Genomic DNA, 27,255 nt, shown 5'->3' with positions numbered 1-27,255 from the left:
CGTTTCCTTCGCTGTAACATACAGGACAGCTGGCAATACTACCACTACGACTACGACTACTAATAACAATAATAATAATAATAATAATAATAATAATAATAATAATAATAATAATAATAATAGTTCAGATATTTACCTCTGCTCTGTTGTTTATCCTCTCTCAGTTGGTCACTGTGTGCAGCGGTGTGCACGGTAATGCCTCGTCGCTCGTCTCTCTGGTTATTTCACTCGTCTAGCAGCAGGAGTTGCGATACATTCTCAAACTCCGTTTTATTCAAACTAATCCTGCATTGGATGAAGCCGGCACCGCACTTTCCTCCTGTTTAAATCCCGCGCAGCTTTCTGAATCCAAGTCGTATTGATTTAATTCTGGGTTTTTTTTTTCAAACTTTTAAAAGTTCTTGCTGTACCTTCTTGTTAATTTCAACCCGTTTAATCTAGAACCCTTTTAAACGGACCGGTCCAAAATAACTCGGTTTATTGATAAAGTTTGACAGACCGCCTTTTCAAATGGATACTTCTTTAGCTTCGTTTCTCCTCAGTATCTCTGCCTTCTTAAAAAAAACAAAACGACCCGACCGCACGTTACTGTTGCGAGTTTGACGTGTCAGTGGCTAGTACCCAAGACACGCCACCTCTCTCTCTCTCTCTCTCTCTCTCTCTCTCTCTCTCTCTCTCTCTCTCTCTCTCTCTCTCTCTCTCTCTCTCTCTCTCTCTCTCTCTCTCTCTCTCTCTCTCTCTCTCTCTCTCTCTCTCTCTCTCTCTCTCTCTCTCTCTCTCTCCTCCTCTCTCTCTCTCTCTCTCTCTCTCTCTCTCTCTCTCTCTCTCTCTCTCTCTCTCTCCGCACTGGCACGGTGGCGCGGATCCGGTTCGGTTCTTTGTTCGCACGAACTCATAAGCAGATAGATAGAAACAGTATTTGAGCAACTCAGTCAGAAACCCGACACTGTCACCCGTGACGTCCTTCTCGCAGCGGACAGTGACCGCACACATCCCTCCCTCCCACTTCCAAGGTGACACTGGCGCAAGAACTGAGAGCGTTTTTGACAAACACCCCCACCCAAAAAGAGGAGGAGGTATCTCTCGGTGTGTGTGTGTGTGTGTGGCCACACACACACACGTTACGGGCAGACCTTCCAAATCCGATTCACATACCGCGAAACACAGCAAACACAATCAATAAATAATAATAATAATAATAATATATAAATCAAACTATGTATACAAACTACTATACAAACTATATCGCTATGTTTTTTGCTTGGTTTGTTTCGGCTCTAAGGGTACGCAGCCCCGAGTTAGGGTTAGGGTTACGCGCACCTCTCCACACCGCTGCTGTGCGTATGAAGACACCTCTCCACGCCGCTGCTGTGCGCATGAAGACACCTCTCCACGCCGCTGCTGTGCGCATGAAGACACCTCTCCACGCCGCTGCTGTGCGCATGAAGACACCTCTCCACGCCGCTGCTGTGCGCATGAAGACACCTCTCCACGCCGCTGCTGTGCGCATGAAGACACCTCTCCACACCGCTGCTTCAGGCAGCAGCCCCTCCCTGCACTTCACACTGTCTGGTGGCTAAAACTCAACCTGGACCGTGCTTTACAGGAGCCCTTTCGTTCTCGAGAAGGGGTTGTAGCATTCTGTGGCCCGTGGTCCGGACCGCTCAGCGCTGCAGGCTGGAGAAGATGGGACGCGAAACGATGGACAATGCTGACCCCTGCTGGGTAATGGCAGACAAACGAGCACAGAGACCCCTGTCACATGAGAAAGGCGACTCCGCCTCCCGCCGCTTCGGAAGCGACGTTTCCAAAGAATAAAACAGAGCGCAGCAGTCGGGTTAATAAACAGCGAGGAGATTCCAGCTCCGTCCACGCAGTCAATAAACCAAAGTGACGGATTATGAGAGACACCCCACCGGATCAAGAGTCAGAGCGGAACGCATCTCTGCAACTAGATCAGTGCGGTGCGAGGAGGTAACTGTGTAGAGCCGGTCACAAGATCAATTCGGTAGAACAACGCGTTCACTGCCAGCAAGCTGCAGTCTTCTACGTACATAGTTGTAGTTTTTTTGAAGGTTAAATGCATGTTTTTGTTAATTGACAACACGATTGGCTTACCCCTGCTTCCGGATCGAAACAAAGTTAGACCGGGCGGTGTTAAGCTCGGTACCGCTAGTCCGGTCCCGGACACACAGGAGCGGTCTGCGCTGCGCGGTACCGCTAGTCCGGTCCCGGACACACAGGAGCGGTCTGCGCTGCGCGGTACCGCTAGTCCGGTCCCGGACACACAGGAGCGTGGTTCGCCCCCTGGTCTATGCAAGTCGCTCTGGACTAATTCAATAGTAATAATAATTCCTGCGTGTTCCTTGCAGGGGCAGCAGCCGGCTTTTTAAATGGTGCACCATCCAGTCATGGGATCGCACCTGTCCCACGGAGGCTTCCGTCCCCTGGCGGAGAGCAGCCGCACGGAGGGGGACGATGACGACGGCGACTCGCTGGACGGACGGGACAGGCAGGACGACATCGCGCAGTTCCCGTACGTGGAGTTCACCGGGAGGGACAGCATCACCTGTCCCACCTGCCAAGGTGCCGGCCGGATACCCACGGGTGAGTGCAGGGGCCGGGGAGCCCTGAGCCCGCCGCTGACACGCTGGGCTGCCCCAAGGGCGTCTCGGCTTGCAGGAAAGCAGCTCGCCGCTGCATCAAGCCGTTTCTGTGGGGTTCAAGTCCTATGAACAAGTTTACTTTGATGCCCTTTTAACAGGTGCAGCTGAAACACGTATTGGAAATATCCAGCATTTGTATATATTTTAGTAGATCAGAGATGCAGCTCCCATGCCTTATCAGGGATGGCAATAAGACTCCTATTGCAGAGCATCCCCTACAGCGATCAGAGGCTGCAGCCGCAGAGAACGTGAGTGCGGGTGTAAAGGTTTGAGATCTGGAGCTCTGCTCTGACCCCAGAAACACCAAACAGGGGCAAGCAGCATTATCCACGGCCAGGTGAATGAGCTGGTCGCCTTAATCCCCTACAGTGATCAGAGGCTGCAGCCGCAGAGAACGTGAGTGCGGGTGTAAAGGTTTGAGATCTGGAGCTCTGCTCTGACCCCAGAAACACCAAACAGGGGCAAGCAGCATTATCCACGGCCAGCACGCACGCACGCACGCACACAGCATAAAACTGTGCAATATCTGAAAAACAAAATCAGTCTCCAGGAATCTCACACGCACTCTCTCTCTCTCTCTCTCTCTCTCTCTCTCTCTGGCTCCCCCTGCTGCTTGCAGGAAGCTCTACGTGGTCATTTCGGTGGTCCTGTGCCTGCTGGCCTCGGCTCTGGTGGCGTTCTTCCTCTTCCCCCGGTCAGTGCTGGTCAGCGACGACGGCATCAAGGTGGTGATGGTGCAGTTCGACCGCAACAACAGCAAGGTCTTCATCAACATGACGGTGAGAGAGTGGGCCAGGCTGAGGGGCGAGGAGGGCCAGGCTGAGGGGCGAGGAGGGCCAGGCTGAGGGGCGAGGAGGGTCAGGCTGAGGGGCGAGGAGGTTCAGGATGCGGGGCGATGGGTCAGGCTAAGGGGCGAGGAGGCACTCTGCACTCATTTCAGCTTCTCTTCCTCCTTCTGCTCCTTCTGTTTGCAGAGCACTCTGAACGTCAGCAACTCAAACTTCTACACCGTGTCAGTGGACAGCCTGACCAGCCAGGTCCTCTACATGAAGACCGTGATCGGGACCCAGCAACTCAGCAACGTGCTGCAGATCCAGCCGCTCAGCCAGAGACAGGTAACCCTTCCCCCTGCACTGTTAAAACCACGGTGCTATTGCAAGCGACTCCACAGCAGCGTCTGCTAAAGGACTGATTTAATAATGAAAAGGAGGCGCTGCTCTTTCCTTGCCTCGCTTTGAAGGCGTGCAAGTGCACGCATCACTGTTGTGACTATCGAGGCATGGTCCTGTTTAAAATACCCTCCCCGTACACTTGGCTGCAGTTGATCTGGTTCCAAACCTCCCTCCTGTGCGGGTGTAATCCCAGCCCTGTGGAGCTGGCTCTCCGTACCACCTCTGTCTGACCTCCTTTCTGTTTGCTGTTCAGGTGAATTTCACCGTCGCCATGGAGATCGGTGGCAGCCTGTCCTACGTCTAGTAAGTGCAGAATCGTTCTGTTTTTACGGTTTTATCTGTTGTTGCTGCTGACTGCTGGGAAACTGCTGATAAAGCACTGTGCACTTTGCTCTGTGATGCTGTGCTGTGAGACCGGGGTGAGGGCAGATTGAGATCGATAGGGCTCCTGAGAGAAGCGGGCTGTGAGATCGGGGTGAGGGCAGATTGAGATCGATAGGGCTCCTGAGAGAAGCAGCTTGTGTGATGCTGTGAGATCGGGGTGAGGGCAGATTGAGATCGATAGGGCTCCTGAGAGAAGCGGGCTGTGTGATGCTGTGAGATCGGGGTGAGGGCAGATTGAGATCGATAGGGCTCCTGAGAGAAGCGGCTTGTGTGATGCTGTGAGATCGGGGTGAGGGCAGATTGAGATCGATAGGGCTCCTGAGAGAAGCGGCCTGTGTGATGCTGTGAGATCGGGGTGAGGGCAGATTGAGATCGATAGGGCTCCTGAGAGAAGCGGGCTGTGTGATGCTGTGAGATCGGGGTGAGGGCAGATTGAGATCGATAGGGCTCCTGAGAGAAGCGGGCTGTGTGATGCTGTGAGATCGGGGTGAGGGCAGATTGAGATCGATAGGGCTCCTGAGAGAAGCGGCTTGTGTGATGCTGTGAGATCGGGGTGAGGGCAGATTGAGATCGATAGGGCTCCTGAGAGAAGCGGCCTGTGTGATGCTGTGAGATCGGGGTGAGGGCAGATTGAGATCGATAGGGCTCCTGAGAGAAACGGCCTGTGTGATGCTGTGAGATCGGGGTGAGGGCAGATTGAGATCGATAGGGCTCCTGAGAGAAGCGGGCTGTGTGATGCTGTGAGATCGGGGTGAGGGCAGATTGAGATCGATAGGGCTCCTGAGAGAAGCGGCCTGTGTGATGCTGTGAGATCGGGGTGAGGGCAGATTGAGATCGATAGGGCTCCTGAGAGAAGCGGCCTGTGTGATGCTGTGAGATCGGGGTGAGGGCAGATTGAGATCGATAGGGCTCCTGAGAGAAGCGGCCTGTGTGATGCTGTGAGATCGGGGTGAGGGCAGATTGAGATCGATAGGGCTCCTGAGAGAAGCGGCCTGTGTGATGCTGTGAGATCGGGGTGAGGGCAGATTGAGATCGATAGGGCTCCTGAGAGAAGCGGCCTGTGTGATGCTGTGAGATCGGGGTGAGGGCAGATTGAGATCGATAGGGCTCCTGAGAGAAGCGGCCTGTGTGATGCTGTGAGGGGGTGAGGGCAGATTGAGATCGATAGGGCTCCTGAGAGAAGCGGGCTGTGTGATGCTGTGAGATCGGGGTGAGGGCAGATTGAGATCGATAGGGCTCCTGAGAGAAGCGGGCTGTGTGATGCTGTGAGGTCGGGGTGAGGGCAGATTGAGATCGATAGGGCTCCTGAGAGAAGCAGCTTGTGTGATGCTGTGAGATTGAAATGACTGCTGGCCAATGATGAACTTGATCTTCTTAATTTGACAGGGACAATAAGACTGCAATAAGACTGCATAGCAGTTTAATCTGTTCCAGGTTTTACTAGGAGCTTGATTAGCCACAGTGTGTTTGATTACACTCCTAGCAAAACCAGGAATGGATCAAGGGGTATTTGGATCGGGATTTTAAAAGCTGCTTTTGTCGCCCCTTCACAGCACTTTCTGCACAATGGCAACCATCAAGGTGCACAACATCGTGGTCTTCATGCAGTAAGTCTGTCTGCTGCTTTTCAGCCATTTTCTTCTCCTGCCCTAGAGGGGCAGCTGATCGCTGGCCACGGGGATATCGGTGGAGGGCTCCAGATTTTTATATATTATATATATATATATATATATATATATATATATATATATATATATATATATATATATATTATAAATCATTTATTTAACATCATGTAATCAAAGAAACTACAAAAGTCTACCGGAAGCCGTAACAGCAGTACTTCATGATAGATTTTGAAATGTCACATTTTTTTCTTTCAGTTTTTCGTAAAGTATCTGGGAAAACTACGAAGAGGGGGTGTGTAATTCAACATGTTAACGTAGCATTATTCGTCAGCTTTCAATCAATTTCTGTGAAGCAGAACGAGTTCATTCTATAGGGGGGTGCAAACCCTTTGGACACGGCTCTCGAGTGTCTCTAGATTCACGGCTGCAGTTCCCGCTCCTCTTATGTAATTCTAAATCTGTTTAAATGGTCCAGTCTTTCTAATAGCAGTAACTAGATCACGCAATCACAGCTGGCATATCTTTTTTTTCTAGTGTTGTAAAGTGAAAGCGCTGTACCTGAGGTGCCTGCGTGTGACGGTCTGCTCTCTCCCTCTCTGCAGGACCTCGGTGAAGACCTCCTACATGGTCCGCTCTGCGCAGAACTCCCTGGAAGCGTACCGGTACATCGACTGCGGCTCCAACTCCACTGTGCACCGAGCAGCGGTCCTGTGAGCACGGAAAACCAGTACACCCAGTACAAGCTAAACACAATCGCCCAGCAACTCTGCAGACAGGGCAGTGCTTTCCATACACGCCTCTAGACACGCAGGCGCAAAAGGATTGATATTTTTTGAGGGTTGAGGAGGAGCAGCAGCAGCTGCTATTGTGAGTCGAGGCCCCCCTCTCTCGCGCTCTCTCTCTCTCTCTCTGTAAAGAAAGCAAACCCTGCCGGGGGAGCCAGTTCTGTAGACAGAGCGTGGGCCTCTGGATCTGCTCCTGTAAGTAGGGCGCTCTACAACAGATACTATTGCATCGTGTGCGATTTATTTATTTTTCTTTTTGCAATAGAGAATTCAGTAGAAAAGAAGGGCAGTCTGTTTCAGGAGTGCTTTATGGTACTAAGTTTGTTTTACTTTTGCATTGATAAGTTGCTTGTAGTTGGGAAAGGCTAATCCTTTGTGACCTACTTCATTCCTATTTTAGTTGGATGGGTTGAGTTGATTTTGACCTCTCTCTTTCTCTTCTATTTGTTATAATTGTTTTGTATTAAAAGCAGGAGCTGGATGAGCCAGAAAGGGTTCGTATTTGTTCAGGAATTGATATGTTAAGAGAATGTGTTAAATACAAACGCCTGCTGGATTAATACCATCGGAAAGTGTCAAAACAGCCAAATTAGGGATTGTTTAATTGAACTGATGACTTTAACAGACCACACATGCAATTCATTAAAAATAATAAGAGAAAAGGAACAGAGGCACACATGGTAAAACGCAGGAGTACTTTTTAGAAGTCTAATTAAGACGCCTAATTAAGCGGTCTGACATTTCACACGAGTGCCTGTTGTTAATTCTATATCACCGATTACTGAGCAGAAATTGAAATTCTCGCACCCAGAGGTTTTCATGCAGGGAGGTATATAAAGGATAGAAATGACGCCTCTGGAGATGTTCTGATGCGTCGGCACACTGCTGTGTATCAGAGTTATTTGTGTTGCAGAAGGGCTTGGTAATGCTGCAGCTGTCTGTACGTAGTTAAGCAGAGATGGAGCCAGTAAAGGCGGTGTGTTTCACAGAGCTTCAAGGGGACGAGGTACTGCTCCTTTATCGAATTGATGTTTGTATATGAACTGGTATTAAAGTTATCCTTCACCTGCTCTTCAGAGCGTCACTGTAAAATAACCTTCGATAAAATAAAATAATTTGTTCGTTTCTTACTGGCTTGATGGTGTTTTTGTTTTATTCATGGATTGATGTTTTTATTTTAAGAGTGGCGTTATTAACAGCTCACATGTAATTATCTTGACTCCTCAGCGGGTTGAAATTTCTCAAGACTATTTTTTTATTTTATAAATTCGCAGCCGTTAAATCTGGAAAAAAAAACCTCTAGGAGAAACCGAGCCCACTTGAAGAAATCTTCCAGGGTTTAGCACGGTTTGACCCAGACTTGGTGATCCCGGCTCGGTAGAGCGGAGCCCCTCTCTTGTCCCAGCCCAGCTCTCAGCCAGTGGACCCTCGGTGCGAAAGCACCGCCCCGAGGCTCAGCCCCCCTCTCCCGCGGGCGCAACCTGCGTTTTAAGACAACAAGAACCAGGAATAGAGATGCTTCTGTCGTTTTGGTTTGTGGTTTGTTTTTTTTTTTGGTTTTTTTTTTTTTTTAATTAATTTTTATTCGGTGTTGTGTTTTTTTGTTTGTTTTTTTTATTATTTGGGGCGGGGTTTCTGTCATGAAAATTCCCCAGATTAAACATCATTCAACAGAGATTACATCATCAGAGGTCGGAAGAATTAATACAAATAGAACAAAATAAAACAAATCCAAAACAAACTTGTTTTTTTTTTTTTTTTTTTTTTTTTGTTTATAGAAAAGCTTCTAACTTTTATTGCTAAGGAGGGGAGGGGTGGGGACTGGAGAGGAAAAACAACAACAGAAAAGGACAGTGACAGAATCACTTCACAAGAAGAGAGTGTGGCAGTGAAGAAGGGTACTGCATCACGTGTACTTCTCTACCATGCTCAAAACCAGTATTGCAAATATTTCAAAACATCTATTTTACATATACAAAATAGTACAGGATTTCAATTCCACTTGACTTTTTTTCTCCCCCCCATAAAAAAAAAGAAAATAGTTATTTGTCATTTGCCTCCCAAAAATCTACCTCTTATCGTTCTCCCCCCTTTTTAGTTTATACAAAAAAAGAAACCGGTAATGCACATAAATCATCAAAAAGAAAAATCAGGGATATTCAAACAAAGAAAGAAGAGAGAATTCTCAACCACACAGGAAAAGGACAGTGACCAAGAGCACTTCACAAGAAGGGAGTGTTCGGCAGTGAAGAAAAGTTACTGCATCACGTTTGTTCCCTTCTCTGACCTGCTCAAAAAAACCAGTATTGCAAAAATGACACACCTTTCACGGATCGAACTTTTAAACGGCCGGCACCCAACTCATCTGCTGATTTTTATTTTTATTTTTCCAATTTACATTAATTAAAAACTGCCAACCACCAAACCCCCCCCCCCCCCACAGAGGCACCTCTTTGCAGCCCGAGGGATATCTATCCATCCAAAGACTTGTGTCTTCAGCCTGCTCGGGAAGCGGGGATTGTACAGCAGCAGGGATGGGCCGAAGGCTTCTCAACTCATCGCTCAGCCCCACTGGACTCCTGACGCGATGCTACGGGCCTGGGAGGAGGGGAGGGGAGAGGCGTGGTGGTACGGGTGAGGAGGGGGTGTGAGGAAAATAAAGAGAGCTTGTAGCACCTTCGGAAGAGTGGGAAAGTCATGAACAACCCCACCAAGCTCAGGAATCACACACAGCCTGTGGGTTTGTGCTTCAAGGTAACTTAGTGTGAGGTAGCTTTCAAAAAGAAAAGAAAAAATAAATTCAACCAGGGAAGAAGCAAGTTTGCATGTATATATATATATATATATATATATATATATATATATATATATATATATATATATATATATATATATATATATATATACTATGGGACCTGCACTTCCTGTTTGTCTTTTTAAAAAGGTACTGAAGAGGCGAATTTATTATAAAAAGGACAGGTAAAAGGATGACAAGCGCACTGAAAAACAAAAAAAAATACTTGAAAAAAAAAATATATTAAACAAAGCCCAGATCGAAACGTACTTTCCAAAAAAAACATCTTTTATATCAATTGTTGAAAAATTACAGACCGTTTTACAACAATAGCACCATTATTTTATTATAATACACAGCACTTCTGCAGATATACACTGTGGTGACGTTGCTCAAGGAACGAGAGCATCCTTGCGGACGTGAACGGGGGCGGGCCCCGCCCCGCCCGCCCGGGGCGGGGGCGGGGGAGGGACGCTGATATGGCGGGTTTCTAGAGAGGGGCTACTTCTTACCAAACCATTTCATAACACACCTCTGACCCCTTTAAATCTTACAGGAAGACAATAAATAAATAACAGCAAGGTTTTTTTGTTTGTTTGTTTTGCTCGTTAGCGTTTGTTCGCAGGCCCTGCTCCGGTCTTGGGAAGCCCGGAAGCTGTGAGGATCACGGGTGGGGTTCATGGAGCCATTCAGTGCAGAAGTCCTAGGAGTGACTGGAAAGTACTTAAACGTCCATAAACAAAAAAAAACAAAAAAAAAAAAAAAAAAAAAAAAAGATTGTTTTGCTTTCTTTTTGAGTTGAGTGAGTTTTGTTTTTTTCTTGACTCTTTTTAAGTTATTTTACAAGTAGCAGACTGGGCCAATGTCGACGCCGAATTCCTGGTCCGACCCTCCAATATCTAGGGGTGCAATGTCCACAATGGGCAGGCGGGACGTCTTCTGAGACTTGTACTCGATTACCGTCTTGCCCCATCGGTCAGTGTGTTTCTGCAAGAGGAGGAAACAAGTGTGTTAAAAGCTGTGAGGCTGGATACTATTCACAGAGCTCGCCAGCGCGGGGAATGAGAAGCAGCGCTATCGAGAGGCAGAAGACAGAAGTGGAACCAGACAGAAGTGTTGCACTGCACTGGGCTGGTCTTGCCCCCGGGCTCACATAGCCCGAGCTGGTCTTGCCCCCGGGCTCACACAGCACTGTTGACTCACCGTGCAGCCATCCTCCAGCACGTTGTAGGTGAAGCGGCTGTTCCCTTCGGCTCTGATCTCCACGTCGTTGGAGCCCTGCAGCAGGACGGCCTTCTTCAGGTTGCCGGCGCTCTGGTCCATGTAGGCGATGCTGTTCTTGCAGTGGTAGGTGAGGTTCTGGGAAGCCTCTGTGGACAGCAGTCTCAGGAACGTCATCTGGATGCTGGCAGTGTTGGGGGCCAGGCTGTCATCACCATAGCTGAACTGCAGGGGGAGACAGAGAGCTGGTCAGGGTGGGTGATGCTCAATCCGGGCTGACAAAAGTGCTCTGTGTTGCTTCTAGCAGAGAGACAGGATGATGCTCTGTGTGTGTGTGTGTGTGTGTGTGTGTGTGTGTGTGTGTGTGACCCTTTTGTTCTCCAACCTTGACTGCAGCTTCAGCAAGCTGCTAGGCGCTTGCAATGGCAATGAAGCAACTCTGTAGAAAGGGGTAAGGTAGCACTAAGTTTTGCATCACCCTATTGAATTAACTTGCCTTGCTTCACAAAGTAGAGTGAAACCTGAAATCTGTAATTGCTGAAAGCAGTTATTTTACTAGGACTTGGGGACAGCCTCTGATCGAGACTGTAAGCAGCAAGTCAAACGAGACACTTACATGGAATCCTCCATTCATGGTCTCTCCGAACCAGACGTGCTTGCGGTCCGAGCTCTTGCTGGTCCACCAGTTCTTGCGGGGGATGCTGGCTGGGTTGGGGTACACGCAGGTCTCCCCGCTCTCCATGTTGCAGAACACCTTGATGGCATCGACCGCACAGCCCTGGTTGGGATCGATCCAGTAGTCTCCTGCAGAGGGAGGGAGGGAGAAGGGCTCGGAATAGGACTCCAGATAGCTTTGGTTACACTGCACCTCTACTGTACCGTAACTGCACTGAGACGCCTTATTATAACCGTAACCCCAATCTGACTGCAGTTATAGTGATCGGACTACAGGTGCACTCAATTAAAACACAATCTCATCCTTTGGATGAGACGTAAAACCGAGGTCTTACTGCAGTTGTGATGTATAGTTCACGCCCTCGTATCTGTAAGTCTCTTTGAATGAAAGCTTCTCCTAAAATGAAGTGGGATTCTATCAAGGGGTTTCGCAGACAGCAATGTGGTTTGGAGAGCGTTGCTCTCTGGGGCGCGGACTCACCGCTCTTCCAGTCGGGGTGGCACAGTTTCAGGTCTCTGCAGGTGCGGGCCGGGTTCTTCTTGGAGCCCTCAGGGCTGCGGATGTTTTCGATCTGGTTGTTGAGGGATTTGAGGGTGGCGTCGACCTCGGCGTCGTGCTGCCTCAGGGAGCTGGAGGCCTCGTCAGCCCGCATGTACCTCATGGGATCTGGGGCTTTCTCGGGAGCAGCCAGCCCGGCGAAGGCGGACATGTCGATTCCGGGGCCGGGAGGACCAGGGGGGCCAGGGGGTCCGGCGTTACCAGGGGGACCCTGCAGGGGAGAAGGGAGGAGACGTCAGGAGAGCAGGGAGACACACACCTCCTATTGGAAGAGACACTGTGAATAGGATTTCTACAAGAGGTTCAAAGCGGGGTACTTACAGCTGGGCCAACTTCTCCAGAACGACCACGAGGACCAGGTGGGCCAATAGGACCGGGCTGGCCGTTAGAACCGTCCTTACCATGGGGACCGACGGGGCCGGGTGGGCCCTAGAGAAGGGGGCAGGAGACAAAGGGTTAATAACAGGGTGCTCATCTGGGTCTAAGAGCCCGGTGCGCCAGTATGACAGGGCGGTGGCACAGAGAGCCCAATCCACAAGTGGCGTGTGTGCGTGTGGAGCAAGGAGTTCATTGCAGAGCTCTTGCAGAGCTTGCTCGATGAGGTTTTCTGTTTTACTGTTTAAAGCCCTGTTTCTGATGTGTGTTTTTTTTCCTTCAGTGAAAGAGTGGTCTGAGCTGAGACTGCTCACTGCGGGTATATCCTTTCTCCTACCGTTTCACATGTTTAATACGGGTTGTATTTTACTGTGTGTGTGCTGTGCATTGCAGCTTGCCTATCAATGCGACATCAACCGGGAACACGCGGGTCGGTACTTACTCTTGCACCAGTTGGGCCAGCAGGACCAGCAGCACCTTGGTCTCCAGCAGTGCCCTACAAAGAGAGGCAGAGAGAGACAGGGGGGGTCATTCACAGCAGGCAGCGGAGCATGGCGATACCAGAATGTTTCAGAAGCGCGCCCTGTGGACGGCGGCAAAAGGGGGCGACTTACTGGAGGTCCGGGAAGACCCTGCAGGCCAGTGAAGCCGCGGTGTCCCTTCTGTCCTCTTTCTCCGGTCTCTCCGGCCTCGCCCTTGTCTCCACGGGGTCCTTGGGGTCCCTGAGGCAAAGACATGCACTCCTGTCAGCTTCACACTCACAAAGCAGTACAGGATTCTCACACAGAGCTCGACACGACAGATAGACGGATCTCTGTATGGGAAGGAGACACTTACAGCCATTCCTCTAGCGCCAGCGGGCCCAGGAGGTCCAGCAGGTCCTTGTGCGCCCTGGAAGAGAGGAAACAGAACCGGTTACAAGATCCGCTGCTGGAGTTTTCAACGCACGGTGTCTGACACTCTGCGCCACAGCCGTGGCGTGGTTAAGGGTGGCACTCACAGACTCTCCTCTGTCTCCTTGTTTGCCAGTTGGGCCAACAGGTCCGGGGGAGCCTGGGGCGCCAGGGGCACCGGGAGCACCAGCTGGGCCTGTCTGACCACGGTCGCCCTGTAGGGGGAGACAAAGCACACACCGTCAAGACCCCTGTAGACCACACCCACCCAGCCCTGTATGCTGCACACAGGTAACCCCGCTAAAAACTACAAACACAGACTGTTAAACACAGACGGGATTGTATTTGAATTGAGTTTCTGTAGTGCATGCATTATCATCCCTGTGTCCTTTTGATCTATGCCTGCAGTGTCCAGCAAGTTAAACCAAGCTCTCGATCTGAAGTCAGGGCAGATCTCCCGCACGCCCCAAGCTGGGAAGCTCACCTTGATGCCAGCGGAACCATCTCTACCTGGAGGACCATCTGATCCAGGGTTGCCCTGTGAGGTGAAAAGGGGCAACGTTAGAAATATTACACCACAGAGTATGGAAATCTACTTTGAAATAAACAGTGTTTGGTATACAGCTACAATCAGACTGTCTTTGTGTCTGAAACTACAATCAGACAGTATAAAACTACAGTCAGAGTATTTGTAGCTACAGTCAGACAGTGCACAGCTACAGTCAAACACAGTGTGTGCGACTGAAGTTAGTCAGACAATGTATTTCTGAAGCAACAGTCAGAGTATACAACTACAGTTAGTGTATGTTTGTAACTACAGCCAGACAATGTACAACTTCAGTCAGTGTGTGATTGAAGCTACAGTCAGAGTCAACAGTCAAAGTATACAGCTAGTTAGACACAATGTGTGAGATTGTAGCTACAGTCAGACAATGCATGTTTGTAGCAACAGTCAGATTATATGTTTGTAGCAACAGTCAGGCAGCGTACAGCTACAGTTAGAGAGTGCTTTCGACTGAAGCTACAGTCAGAGTATACAGCTACAGTTAGACACAGTGTGTGCGATTGTAGCTACAGTCAGACAATGCATGTTTGTAGCAACAGTCACAGTATATGTTTGTGGCTACAGTCAGGCAGCGTACAGCTACAGTTAGAGAGTGCTTTCGACTGAAGCTACAGTCACACAGCTACAGGCAGTGGATGTTTACTCCTACTGTACATTCAGAGTAAACAGTCAAAGCAAAGACAGTGTGCTTTTGAAGCAACAGTTAGAGTACGGAGTGACAGCCAGACAGTGCATGTTTGTAGCTACAGTAAGACACAGTGTGTGCGATTCAAGCTCCACTCAGACACTGTGTTTGTAGCTACAGTCAGACAACATATTTTTATTGTTACAGTCTGCCATGGTTTTACTCTGCAGCTACAGTCAAAATATATTTTTGCAAGTACAGAAGTTAGACTGTTCAGTTTTACAGAACTACAGTCAGATAGTGTAATGTTCATAGCTACAGTCACAGTGTAATGTTCATAGCTACAGTCACAGTGTAACGTTCATAGCTACAGTCACAGTGTAATGTTCATAGCTACAGTCACAGTGTAACGTTCATAGCTACAGTCACAGTGTAATGTTCACAGCTGCAGTGAAGCCATGCATTTACACTCATGTCTTTTGTACAGTATCACTGCACATTTCTGTAGCTACAGCCAGACTGTATATATAACTACAGTCAGCAGCAGCACACCAGACAGGCGCAGTTTAAGTAGGCACAACGTACGGGGCAGTAGTGCCGCTGCAGTCTCACACAGCGCACAGCGTGCAGGGGCGGCCGGGGTCTCTGTACTCACCTCTCTGCCAGGTTCTCCGGAAGGTCCAGACAGGCCTGGGGGTCCGACAGGTCCAGGGGGTCCCCGGTCTCCAGCGCCACCAGGAGCTCCTTGTTTGCCGGGTTCACCCTAAGACATCAGAGAGGAGCAGGTTATACACACATGCAGACATACCTGGCCTAGCCTAGCTAACATACAGCTTCTCCTCGATGGACGGGAGTCCTAACGCCACAGTTTTACAGCTGGTCAGAGTGTTTTCCACTAAGGCTGAGCTTGGATTTGATTATTCATCTAGCACTATTAAGGGTTTTTATATTAACCCTTTTACTGTGCTGTTTACACTTTACAAAATAAGTTTACACTCTGTCATATAAAAACTCGCCAGAGCTGCTGATCCTGAGGTGGAAAACGCCAAGTCTATACAAACTCTCATATCAAAGTCCTCTTCTTCATGCGGTCATTTAGTGGAATAATTGGGCTGCTGTGGCAGTAGACGCACGTTGTGTGTGAGCTAACTGGAGTCCAAATGTGGACTGCTCTCCAGAGGACTGTTATTATCATTGTGGTGGTGGTTGTTGTGGTCAGTTTCTGGTGCTGTCCCTGTGCTGTGGGTGTGATGTTGCTCCTACACCCCACTGGGTTTTGGTTTCGGGACGGGATACTCACAGATGGGCCGGGAAGTCCGGGGAAGCCTCTCTCACCACGCTGTCCGGGAAGACCCACGATACCACGCTGGCCAGCCAGACCCTGAGGACCAGAGGGGCCATCGGGACCCTGCACAGGAGAGACACAGAGAGAGAGAGCGGTCAGGTACAGACCGGGGCTGGGACAGTGCAAGAGGACAGGGGGGTGTTTTGGGGGTACTCACAGGGGGACCATCCTCGCCAGGCTCGCCCTTCTCTCCAGGGGGTCCAGCGGCACCCTGCAGGCCAGGATCTCCAGCACGACCGGGGGGACCCGCGTCGCCACGCACACCCTTGGGGCCGTCTTTACCAGCAGATCCAGCAGGACCAGAGGGTCCGGGGTTACCCTGCGGTGGGGGAGAGGAACCAGAGACATGAGGACCCGCCACTGAACCACAGCCTTGGAACATGCTTAAACCCACTGAGCTACGCCTTTACAAACCAAGACTAGGATATGCGTACAATGTACAATCCAAATAAAGCCTCCAAGTCCATCAGCTCTAGATAATACCATATCACAGGTATGCTCCCTTTCCAACACTGTACAGTATAAATCATCCTACCAACCCAAACCACAGATTTAAAATGGGGACAGAGTGGCTAAGCCAACTCTGCTACGAGTTTATAATGTGCATTCTGCTGTCTCTCCTCTCTCTCTCTCTCAAGGACAGCTGTGTGATATTTTCTTCTTCTGCTCATTTGTAGCTCATTCTGATTTGCGTCCAAAGGGACTGGACCCTGAAATGACTGAGCTGCACCCCGCTCGAACCCGGATCACAAATGTTTTCTTACGTTGGGGCCAGGAGGACCAACTCTGCCAGCAGCACCAGGGAAACCAGTTGCACCCTGCAGTGGGAACGAGAGGAAACAGACGCTGTTAGAGAATGTACAGCTACTTACTGCATCCGTTTAAAAATCAACTATTTGTACTGAAATATGTTACAATTCCGCTCGCAGTCATTCATTACCAGAGCACAACCACCCATAGAGACAGATCTTGCAAGCGGCTTGCTGTTCTGCAGCTGCAGACATCTCAAATGCATTTTTTAATTCACTACAAGAGTGGAGGTATTCTCAGCTAGCTGTTGTGTGCATCATTTCTTTATATATATAATAATAATACTTACAGGAGGTCCCTGGGCACCGCGGGCACCTTTAGGTCCGGACACGCCAGTTGGGCCCTAAACAGATACAGAACAGAACAGGTAAGAAGACTGATTCGGTTCCAGCAATAGTCCTGAACGGGGAGGCCCTTGACGTCACATTGCAGCTTAATACTGTGCTGTTGCACAGTCCTCAGCACCCACTCCAGTGTGAAACCACGGCTCTCCTTCAAGACTGCACTGCACTTCAGTGCTTGTGCCATGGTATTGGGCTGTTACCTGTGGGCCAGGAGCTCCAGAAGGACCCTGTGGGCCTGGGGCACCTGCATCTCCCTTCTGTCCACCTTCTCCTTGCTCTCCTTTAGCACCAGGCTGGCCATCAGCACCCTGCAGGGGGGACGAGACAGTGCTGAGCAATCCACTCAAACTTTCCAGGTAATAACAGCTAACAGATGGTATCACCTATTTGTGCTGGATGATAATGTTACTTGATGTTATGCTTGCTGCCTGTAAACATCACTGCATCAAGTGCATCATTCTCACAAGCCTGCTACAGGAAATGCTATTATGTATTATGTATTATGTATCTGGGACTCTATCTGAGTGCAGATCTGGTATTTATAAAAGTATCTGCAGAGTCAAAGATAACTGGAAGGGTTTTGACAAGGCTGCCCCGACTGCATGAGAAGACTTGATTGCATCTGGCTTCAGTTTTTAAAAGAGTAAACCCAGATCTTAAGAGTGTTTTATAGAAAGATACTTACAGGGGGACCAGCGAATCCAGCAGGCCCAGGGGGACCATTCTCACCACGATCACCCTAAAGGAGAAAGGGAAGAGGCCATACTCAAGACTCAGGCTTTACCACAACTGCAAGGAATCACAAGGCCTTGGACTTTTAGTAAAAAAACAAAAAAGAAAAGCTCTAGAAAAGTTTGCTTCCCAAACAATGTAAATGTTACTCTGTTATTTTAATCTAATTGAACTTCAATGAAAAACAGCACCGTGCTGCAATATACAGGATCACTTCCATCCCCTGTTCATCAGCTTATTCCAGGGTTGAGGTTCTACTCGAGTCCCAGGATTTGCTTCCGGAACCAGGGCGTCACTAGGCCGATGCGTAATCTTTTTTTTTTTTAAAGAAGTATCTTAAAGTTTTTTGCAAATACATTGTGCCGGTTGTATAAAAACAGACAGTAAATCTTACAGGGGCACCGCGGGTTCCAGCTGCTCCAGGAGGGCCAGAGGGACCAGATTCACCCTGGAGGAGAAGAAGAAAAAGCAGGTGAGCAAGCATTACACTCATCAAATCTATCTATATTTGTATACACTGCTGTGCAAAAGTCTTAGACATTTTGGAGGGGGTTATACTACCATAGAATCAACCAGCGCCATCTACAGACCATCATGTCACATATACATTTAAAAATAAAAAACACGTTTAACTTTATTTATTTATTTAGACTCTTCTCGCGCCCCCCCTTGGATTTCTATGTGGAGCGTCTCCCCCCGTTGAGACGCACTGGGTAAATGTGATGGATTAGCTACTACAACACTTCAGATTAGCTGCTCATGTATAGTTTAGTTTGAGGTGCTGTGATCACAAGGCTTTGAAGATTCTGATCAATGTGCATTAAAGATTGCTCAATGACAAGCTTGGTTTCTTCTCACCCAAACTAAGCTGTATTAATAACAGCCAAAGTGGTTATAATAGTGGAAAACACTAGTGGAGACTTTGAGTAAATTGTTGACGCTCCTATCATCGATATATATTGTAACTCCTGACCGTGTCTGAAGGTTTTGCACAGCAGTGTATGTGTGTATATATTTATTCTGTTTTCGTTCTTACCTTCTCTCCATTAGGACCAGCTGGGCCGGGTGGACCAATAGGACCGGTCAGACCCTGAGAGAGGGAGAGATCTCGGTGAGCGATCAGTTCAACAGCAGACAGGCGGTGGGTATGAAAGTGCAGCGCTGGCCTGCATTGTCAGCAGGCGGATACTCACTCGTGAACCGTCTTTACCGGAAGCTCCCTCGGGTCCCTTCTCACCAACGTCACCCTGTCAGAGACAGAGAGAGAAGCAAAGCAAGGGTTAACAGCGAGCCCAGCCAGGACACCTGCTAGACCTTGCACAGAGCTACTAACAACGACTCATTCGTTACCCGCTAGAAAACTTCCAACGCTCATCCTGCTGTTATTATTACACTGTCCACGTGGGGGCGCTGTCGTGCCAGTACACGGTGGTCTCACTGCCATTATAATTTAGTTTGTTTTGTGAACTTCTTCTTTTTGTTTTGGTAGGTTATTTTGCTGTTTTGTTTTGGGATAAGAGTTCCCGGGCTGTATCAGCTGTGCCAGGGTTACTCACTCTGTCACCCTTGGCTCCGGAGATCCCCGAAGCGCCTCTCTCACCGGGCATTCCCTGCAGGCCGGGGGGTCCCTGGGCTCCTACTGCACCAGATGGGCCAGTCGCACCCTGCACACAAGAACACAGAGGGCATTGCAACACGTTTTACAAGAGAGCCTCCATCAGTGAGGTGATCTATCAGAGTGGCTCCCCCAGTGCAGTCTGTAGGACTTGTTGAATGCCACTACATGGAGAAGGAGATGGGGAGAGGAGGGTACCCACCTTGGGGCCGTCAGTTCCGGGAGTTCCTGGCAGACCTCGGGGTCCCTGAAGACCCTGAGCACCTGGAGATCCACGCTCGCCAGGGAAACCACGCTCGCCCTGCCCAGGAGAGGGGGTTAGAGTCAGGAGCAATTCTGGTGTGTATGCACATGCAGGAGTCACTTACAATATTGAAACTGAAAACATTTGTCTTATTTTAATATACTGTCAATTCACTTACAATAGTCCCTGCCATAGCACACAGTGCCATCTGATGGACATGTGTTGTAACTGCGGTTTCATAGAATGTTTTTTTTTTTTTACTAAATATAACACACCACCCAGTGGCCACATCCCATAGTGTTATCTATATTAATAATAAAGTTCCTTCAACTTAAGGTACGGTTTAAGCACAGCCCCATTCGTGTGGCATGCCTGCTGCGTTCAGTGTTTTATAAAGAGTCTCTAGTGCATTAGAAAGTGTCTGTAGAAGCTTGTATCTCGAGAGGCTCCGGTACAGTGCCCAGTACGTGGACGGGCTGCGAATCAAAGGAGATGTCTTTTGCTCTCAGTGGAAGCTGCTGTCTATGGAGTGTGACAGGGAGTGAATGAGGAGGCAGGAGGCTTGGAGGAAACTCACTCTGGGACCAGCTCTGCCTGCTGCACCAGCTTCTCCGGGAACACCCTGGAGAGAGAGAGAGAGAGAGAGAGAGAGAGAGAGAGAGAGAGAGAGAGAGAGAGAGAGAGAGAGAGAGAGAGATCCAGTTTAATACAGGTACCGCACAGTGTCAGTGACTGCAGGCTCAGGAATCAGGAACCTACAAACTCTACAAATATCCAATGCAATATTAAAACAACAAACATTTCTGGTACTAGCTACACTGATATGCTTTCTTTAGTAGGCTAAATACGTCTCGATTAACCCTACCCCTATATATATATATGTATCTATATTAACCCCTATGTGAGCGAGGCTGGGCTGGCTCTTCAGCTGCTCCAGGGCGGGTCACTCACCTGGTCACCTGGCTTGCCACCTTCACCTGGGGGGCCGGGAGGTCCGGGCAGACCCTGGAATCAGACAGGAAAGGAAAAGGCTTCCATCAGTTTGGGTGCAAGACAAAGAGTGTGTTAAAATACAGCACTAAGTGCAATTAAAGGATATCTGGTCATTCAAACACTCACCTGGAATCCAGAAGGTCCTGGGGGACCTTGCTCTCCTCTCTCGCCAGCTGGGCCCTAATGAGAGAAAAGGGACATGGAATCACAAGACCTTCATCATCATCACTATAGAGCAGCATTAGTGTGAGCACCATCTAGTGGACAAGGCTGGGATTGCACCCACATGTGGCCAGTGCACTAATTCATTTAAAATCTGATCACTGTATCGTAAATTCAGTTTAGTTTATTTGGCAAAACTGTAAAAGCAAGTAATGGTTAATTATTTCATAGGTGGATTTTTTTTTTTTTAAATAATTGAACAATATGGAATGAAACATCTGAGTTACACAACAGGTCTGGCATATTAAAAAATATTTTTATACATTACAGATTAGTAAACTGCTCAGTGCATGGGTGCTTTTCAAACGCATCTTTATAAGAAAGTGGTCTTGCATTTAAACTGACTCACTGCTGTTCTGCACTGGCTTGAAACGCTCTTAAATATCAAAGACGACAACGGTTCTCATGACAAGGATTTCAGAGACCTCTTTTTCGTTCCCCTTGTAATAAAACGACTGTGCAATGAAGTCAGCATCTGCAGAGTGAGGAGGATACTTACAGACGGGCCTGGGGGTCCTGCAGCGCCTGTCTCTCCGTCTTTACCGGACAGACCCTGCGTGCAAGAAGACAAAGATCCGTGAGTCCTGGGCAAGAGAAGAGAGCAAGCAGACACGCCCCTGTTCACAACGGACCCCTCCCTCCTTCGCTCCCTCCCTCGCTAGCTGGGGTTCACAGGGAGTAGTCCTGGTGTGCACTGTCATCACAAACTCCTTCAGCAACTGCAGCTGAAAACAAAGCATCTCAGGCTGCAGTAGCGACGTGTTGGCTATGAGCAGACGTGAAAGCCTCTGATGAGTTTGCTCGCTGCAGTCGCTCCGGTTGTAATGTCTGTAGTTTGTAGTAAAACCATGGTATTTTTGCAGTTTTTTTTACCATGCCTTTCCCTTATTTACGGTAGACCCGGTGTTCGCACAGGGCAATGGGAGCTCTGAACGCGCGGTCTTTGTATTAAAAACAGGTTAATGACTTACTCTTAGACCTGGAGGGCCAACCAATCCCTTCTCGCCAGCCTTTCCGGGCTCACCCTGGACAGAAACAAAAAGGACACAGAGAGGAGTTAAACCACATCAATCCCGATTTACCGCGTGCTGCAGCACCATCAGTGCAGTATTAACGATCTTCAGCTGGGTCGAAGTGGCGCGCTTACGTTGGCTCCTTTAGGTCCGGGGAATCCCATAACACCAGGCTGACCGCGGGCACCCTGGGGGCCAGGGGGTCCTGGTCTACCATCCTCACCAGCGGCACCCTACAGGCGGGCAGAACACAATCACAGAGAGAGAGAGAGATCAGAACACAATCACAACCAAGCAGAGATATATATATATATATATATATATATATATATATATATATATATATATATATGTGTGTGTGTGTGTGTGTCTCCCTGTGTGTGCATGGCACTGCCCATGTAACTCTGAGAAAGCTGGCTCTCACCACTCACAGTTGGCTGGCTCCCTATCCTGCAGCTTCATAAAGCCTCAATACAGGTTACTGCAGCTCAATTTTGCTTGCTGCATGACTCTTAGGAGGTGTATTCATGGTATCTTTTACATTAAGAGGTGTATTCATGTTGTTTTGACTCCTTGAGTCCATACACTAGAGTAGGCATGCAAGAAAATGCATTTCTGTGTTAGTTTTTGACTAATCTAACAGGTGTATATGTTTATATATCATGTTCCTTATAAAGACAATACTTACAGATGGACCACCTTTGCCTTGAGGACCAGCATCACCAGGGCGTCCAGTAAGACCCTACAGGCAGAGCAGAGAGAAAATGAGGTTTAGCAAGCTGCAGTTAAGGGATCCACTGCTTTAGCTTGACTAGTGAGGTCTGGATCATCTCCACACCATCAGGATCTCAACTAGCTAAACCCGCTCCAGCTATCAGCCACCCAGTTCACTGCCGAGACACCAGTACAGGAGGAATCGGGGAGGATTTCTGAATCCAGCAGCCAGCTGCTCTACCAGGAGAGCTCCCTTTCCTGGCTGTGCTGAGCCCACGCCCTCCCCACTCCTCAGCGTCCTCTGCTGTCCAGGAGTGGATCAGGAATCCGGACGGGCGATGGGGAGATTATTATTATTAATGAGTCATTCAGCAGACGCCTTTATCCAAAGCGACTTCCAGAGACTAGAGGGCGAGCTGTGCATCACAGCTGCTGCTGCTGCATGGTCCGTTTGCCGACCTTGTTCGTTTGCCGTCTCATCTGAAGCACAAGGAGGTTAAGTGACTTGCTCAGGGTCACACACAGTGAGTCAGTGGCTGAGCTGGGATTGAACTGGGAACCTCCAGGTATCAAGCCCTTTTCTTTCACGACCGGACCGCCAAGCCTACAGGTCGGTACTTACTCTGGCACCGGGCAGGCCAGGCTCTCCGGGGCGGCCGGGATCACCGTTGGCACCTTTGGGACCGCCAACACCGGGCTGACCACGCTCGCCAGGGGCACCCTGTGAGAGAGAGGGAGGGAGAGAGGGATCAGTCACTGCACACACAAGGCACAGCCCTGCTGGGATGCATTGCCACACTCAGCGGCACATTGGTTCTGATCAGCTCTCATCATCCTGATTCACTCCGTGAGCTTTCTGTTTACACAGAGACACGTTGTCCAAGTATGTACCACAGAGGGTAAGGATATGTACATAAAAAAAGAATTAGACTTTATGATAAACTGTACATTGTCATCCTCTTTTACGTATTTATAATTGCTGATTTAAATGATTATTGTTTAACATGACACAGAGCACCACCTGGTGGTCACATGCTGTAACTGCATCTTAGGGATGTATTCTAGAGCAGCGCCAAGGGTTGTAATTGCACGCTATATTATTTGCAATAGGATACTCTGGGTGCAATCCTGGATTAGAAATGCTCTACAGGTTGCCATGGCGACATTTACCTTGGGACCTGCAAGACCATCTTGACCTGGGAAACCACGGTTACCGGGAGCACCCTAGCAACAAGAATAGAGAGAGATTAGCATTGGTAAACCAACATGAAACTCTAACAGTTCTGTTTCATACAGATTCTCAATTAGGATCAAGTGTTTGAAGTTGATATGAGAGAATGATACAGTATTGTAGTCTTGTGAAAAGGCAGGGGCTTGGCTTCTAAGCTATAGTAATAGATATTACTGAGTTTAAAGCTATAGTTCTCAGTATATATCACTCGGTGTGTATACTGTACTGCTATGAGCTTCTCTGCTGATCCATGAGACAGCTCTACAAGTCAACTAGCTAAACCTAGCCCTACCCCACCCCCAGTCACTGCCTTTACTTCTCTATCTAGTGCTCAGCTCAGCTGTGTTCTGAACCCTGTGTTCTAGCTGGCAGTCCAGCTCAGCTGAGCTGTGCTCTGAAGCCTGTGTTCTAGAAGCCTGTGTTCTAGCTGGGAGTCCAGCTCAGCTCAGCTGTGTGCTCTGAAGCCTGTGTTCTAGCTGGGAGTCCAGCTCAGCTCAGCTGTGTTCTGAAGCCTGTGTTCTAGCTGGGAGTCCAGCTCAGCTCAGCTGTGTTCTGATGCCTGTGTTCTAGCTGGGAGTCCAGCTCAGCTCAGCTGTGCTCTGAAGCCTGTGTTCTAGCTGGGAGTCCAGCTCAGCTCAGCTGTGCTCTGAAGCCTGTGTTCTAGCTGGGAGTCCAGCTCAGCTGAGCTGTGCTCTGAAGCCTGTGTTCTAGCTGGGAGTCCAGCTCAGCTCAGCTGTGCTCTGAAGCCTGTGTTCTAGCTGGGAGTCCAGCTCAGCTGAGCTGTGCTCTGAAGCTTGTATTCCTAGCTCTGGCTCTGGTGTCAGTTCAGTTTCACTCACTCTCTCTCCGGGGGGTCCGAGTGGGCTGTGTTCTGAGGCCTGTGTTCCGGCAGCGCCAGGCTCTCCTCGGGCGCCTCTCTTTCCTTCCTCTCCAGCCGGGCCGGGGGCACCTTGAGGACCAGCAGGGCCCTGTGTGGCGCATCCAGAAAAAAAGCTGGATTAGTCACAAACAAACACAGCCTCCACCCGACGCCAACAGCCTGAGCATCAGCAATGTTAATGAGTGCAGGTGTACTTACGAGCTCGCCTTTGGGACCGTGTTCACCCTTGAATCCTGGAATACCGGGGTCACCCTGCGAGAGAGAGAGAGAGAGCGAGAGAGAGAGAGAGAGGTGGGTGTTACCACGGCACTCCACACGGAACAGGTTGCTAAGACCAGACTCCATCCCTTGAGTTCTGAAGTGACTCTGTTTCTATGTGACCATTTCCTCTGATGCATCTTAAAGATGAAGGGTTCGGCTCTCCAGATTGTCTTTACCTGGGTTATTGCTGTGTGATGCACTGAAGCGATTGCAGGGCAGTGCCGGCGTGCTTGGATCTGTATTTCAGTGTATAAACCTGCCTGTTATTCTTTATGAATAGATCCCACGTTACAGGTGCAGCTGATACATCTACTTCCCTCTTCTGTTCAGCACATCTATTCTCTTATCTGTTTAGTTTCTAATAGCATTGTGTGTCTTCAGTGGTGCAGAGCAGCGGAGTGCGATGACAAGCAGTCCGTCCCGAGTGAGAACAGTTCAGAGGGGGCTCTGGCACAGTTTTGGGGGTTACCTACCTGTTGACCTTTTGGCCCAAGAGGCCCAGTTGCACCCTGAGGTCCAGGGGGTCCACGTGGTCCAGGGAAGCCAGGAGCACCAGCAATACCAGGAGCACCCTATAGAGGGAAGCAGAGACACAATTATTCACCAGTCACAATTTCTGCATGTCAGTCCCAGTCCTGGCCTGAAGGTGGCAACACACTGAGATTGCTGACATTCCTTTGTGTTGTACTGCCTGGACCTTTTTCAATACTTTCTTCCAAAGCCATTGTGATTTAAAATTACAGCTATCTTTGATTACAGCTAAAATTACAGCTATCTTTTTTTCCCCCATAATTTTAAACAAATGTTTCTTGATCTACCCCTTTCTGCTCTGCCCTGGACTCGCCTGACCTCAGCACCATATTACTGGATCCTCAGCTGATGCATTACTGCACTACCGTGTCACTGTGGATAGAAATTGCTGTAACCCTAAATTGTTGCATCCTAGTTCATATTGTATTCTATTAGTATTATTTGCACTTACTGTAAACTGCACTGTATTTAAATATGAATCTTGCACTGTAACCCTGTACTGCTCTGTAATACCTGCAAATCACTGCTAAATTAATAATAATAATAATAATAATAATAATAATAATAATAATAATAACATCTCAATATGTCATACTGGAAGTGACTCTGCAGCAGCAGCAGCAGTTGATCATGCAGAGTTCACCCCCTGGTCTCTGGAAGTCTCTTTGGATAAAAGCGTCTGCTGAGTGACTCATTAATAACACTTACAGCTGAACCTTTAGCTCCGGGGATCCCATCAGTACCAGGGTTACCCTAAACATGGAAGAGAGACACACAGAGTCAGAGAAACAGCCGGAACGTCACAGCCATGAAGACGCACATCTTGTCCTTTAAGAGACTCACAGAAGCGCCGGCGGGGCCCGGAGAGCCGGGGGTACCGGACTCGCCTCTTGGGCCCTGAGCTCCCTCAGGACCACGAGCACCTGTGGGACCAGCTTCACCCTGCAGGGGGCGAGAGAGAGAGAGACACACAGGAGGTTAGCCATCACTTCATTCATCCAGGTACAGAAGCAGAAGCACGCAGGATCACACACTACTGCTGTACGGCTGTTCAAGATCAGGGTACCCTTTGCCTATAGTGCCTGGTTAGTGTCTCTGCTTGTTGAATTAAGTATAATAGTAAATAATTTGTCAAGCCTACATTCATAGGTTAAATTAGGCACCTCTTGTACTATTTTCATTTTTCATTGTATTTTTAAGTCAATTAACTGGACTTATTCAGTAATAACTGCTTTATGCCATGGAATTCAGTTCTGATTAATGGCCACACATATTTCCTCAGACACTTATACATGGGAGAGGCGGGCATGTGTTTAGGAAGGGGCTGTCCCAAAAGTGCAATACTTTCAGCCAAGTGTATAATGGGCCCCAGAACTGCAATAAGGGATCGCTGCCAATATACTCAGCAACTCATCTAAATATTATGATTCTGTAGGCCACTCCCACTCTGAAGTCATAACACGGCCAGCCAATCAGAGCCCACGGGAGAGGTCATAGGCAGACTGCCTATAAGACTAGGTGAAAGGAATTCCTTTGCAGGGTTTTAGTTTGATTGTGTGTATGACATCACCAAGATCACATGACCAAGACACTTTTTTTTCACAGGAGGAGAGCTGTGGGGCCAAGCGGTTAGCTAACGATTTCCAATGAAACACTTGAACCGACTGGCTTGGCCAATAGCGGCCGCTGTCCACCTCTTTCATTGCTCTGAGCTTCGTACTGATTGGCTGCTCTCACTGCTTCTCATTGGTGGAGGACATGAGGGGGAAGCAACCTGAACAGGTATGTCGTCACATGGTCCCCCCGAAGACTCCCCGCTCGCTCTTACAAAAGCTCCTGTTTCATTTTATTGTTTTGTAGTTTTTTTGTTTTTTTTTTCTATCGGTATGGCACAGTTAGACCTCTGTCTGATCACCATGGCAATGGCTGGAAGTCAATGGAGAAACATACAGAGAAGCTGAATTGGTCTCTAACTTTC

The 27,255-nt window shown here is 48.8% G+C and overlaps 2 protein-coding genes across 3 annotated transcripts; one reads left to right on the top strand and one right to left on the bottom strand.

Annotated features, from left to right (window-relative positions):
• The first annotated feature begins 1,583 nt into the window (after positions 1-1,583).
• LOC121307157 (transmembrane protein 106C-like) lies at positions 1,584-7,761 on the top strand. 2 transcript variants are annotated; one of them, XM_041239293.1, is made up of 8 exons: positions 1,584-1,974; positions 2,373-2,606; positions 2,998-3,062; positions 3,286-3,445; positions 3,641-3,781; positions 4,092-4,141; positions 5,776-5,829; positions 6,453-7,761. In XM_041239293.1, exons 2-8 carry the CDS (start codon positions 2,394-2,396, stop codon positions 6,562-6,564), a joined length of 795 nt encoding a protein of 264 aa, XP_041095227.1. In that variant the 5' UTR covers positions 1,584-1,974; positions 2,373-2,393; the 3' UTR covers positions 6,565-7,761. The 2 variants fall into 2 exon arrangements, with proteins under 2 accessions (XP_041095227.1, XP_041095228.1); XM_041239294.1 differs by having other exon boundaries at positions 1,584-2,076; positions 2,386-2,606.
• Positions 7,762-9,889: 2,128 nt separating this feature from the next.
• On the bottom strand, positions 9,890-26,246 carry LOC121307113 (collagen alpha-1(II) chain; the record flags this gene model as incomplete). Its single annotated transcript, XM_041239241.1, has 36 exons — positions 9,890-10,416; positions 10,633-10,875; positions 11,267-11,454; positions 11,807-12,095; positions 12,206-12,313; positions 12,702-12,755; positions 12,874-12,981; positions 13,097-13,150; positions 13,260-13,367; positions 13,637-13,690; positions 14,998-15,105; positions 15,643-15,750; positions 15,845-16,006; positions 16,452-16,505; positions 16,787-16,840; positions 17,042-17,149; positions 17,527-17,580; positions 17,968-18,021; positions 18,610-18,663; positions 18,767-18,820; positions 19,130-19,237; positions 19,391-19,489; positions 20,010-20,054; positions 20,384-20,437; positions 20,552-20,605; positions 21,147-21,200; positions 21,619-21,672; positions 21,795-21,893; positions 22,349-22,402; positions 22,997-23,095; positions 23,545-23,598; positions 24,445-24,573; positions 24,684-24,737; positions 25,220-25,318; positions 25,986-26,030; positions 26,121-26,246. Coding segments are annotated over 36 exons (3,390 nt in total), but the record flags the coding sequence as incomplete, so codon positions are not given.
• Between the last annotated feature and the right edge of the window lie 1,009 nt (positions 26,247-27,255).

Source organism: Polyodon spathula, chromosome 53 (assembly GCF_017654505.1).
Source record: "Polyodon spathula isolate WHYD16114869_AA chromosome 53, ASM1765450v1, whole genome shotgun sequence".
Lineage (NCBI taxonomy): Eukaryota > Metazoa > Chordata > Actinopteri > Acipenseriformes > Polyodontidae > Polyodon > Polyodon spathula.
Note: the sequence above shows the minus strand (reverse complement) of the source record. Positions and strands in the feature narration are given on the sequence as shown.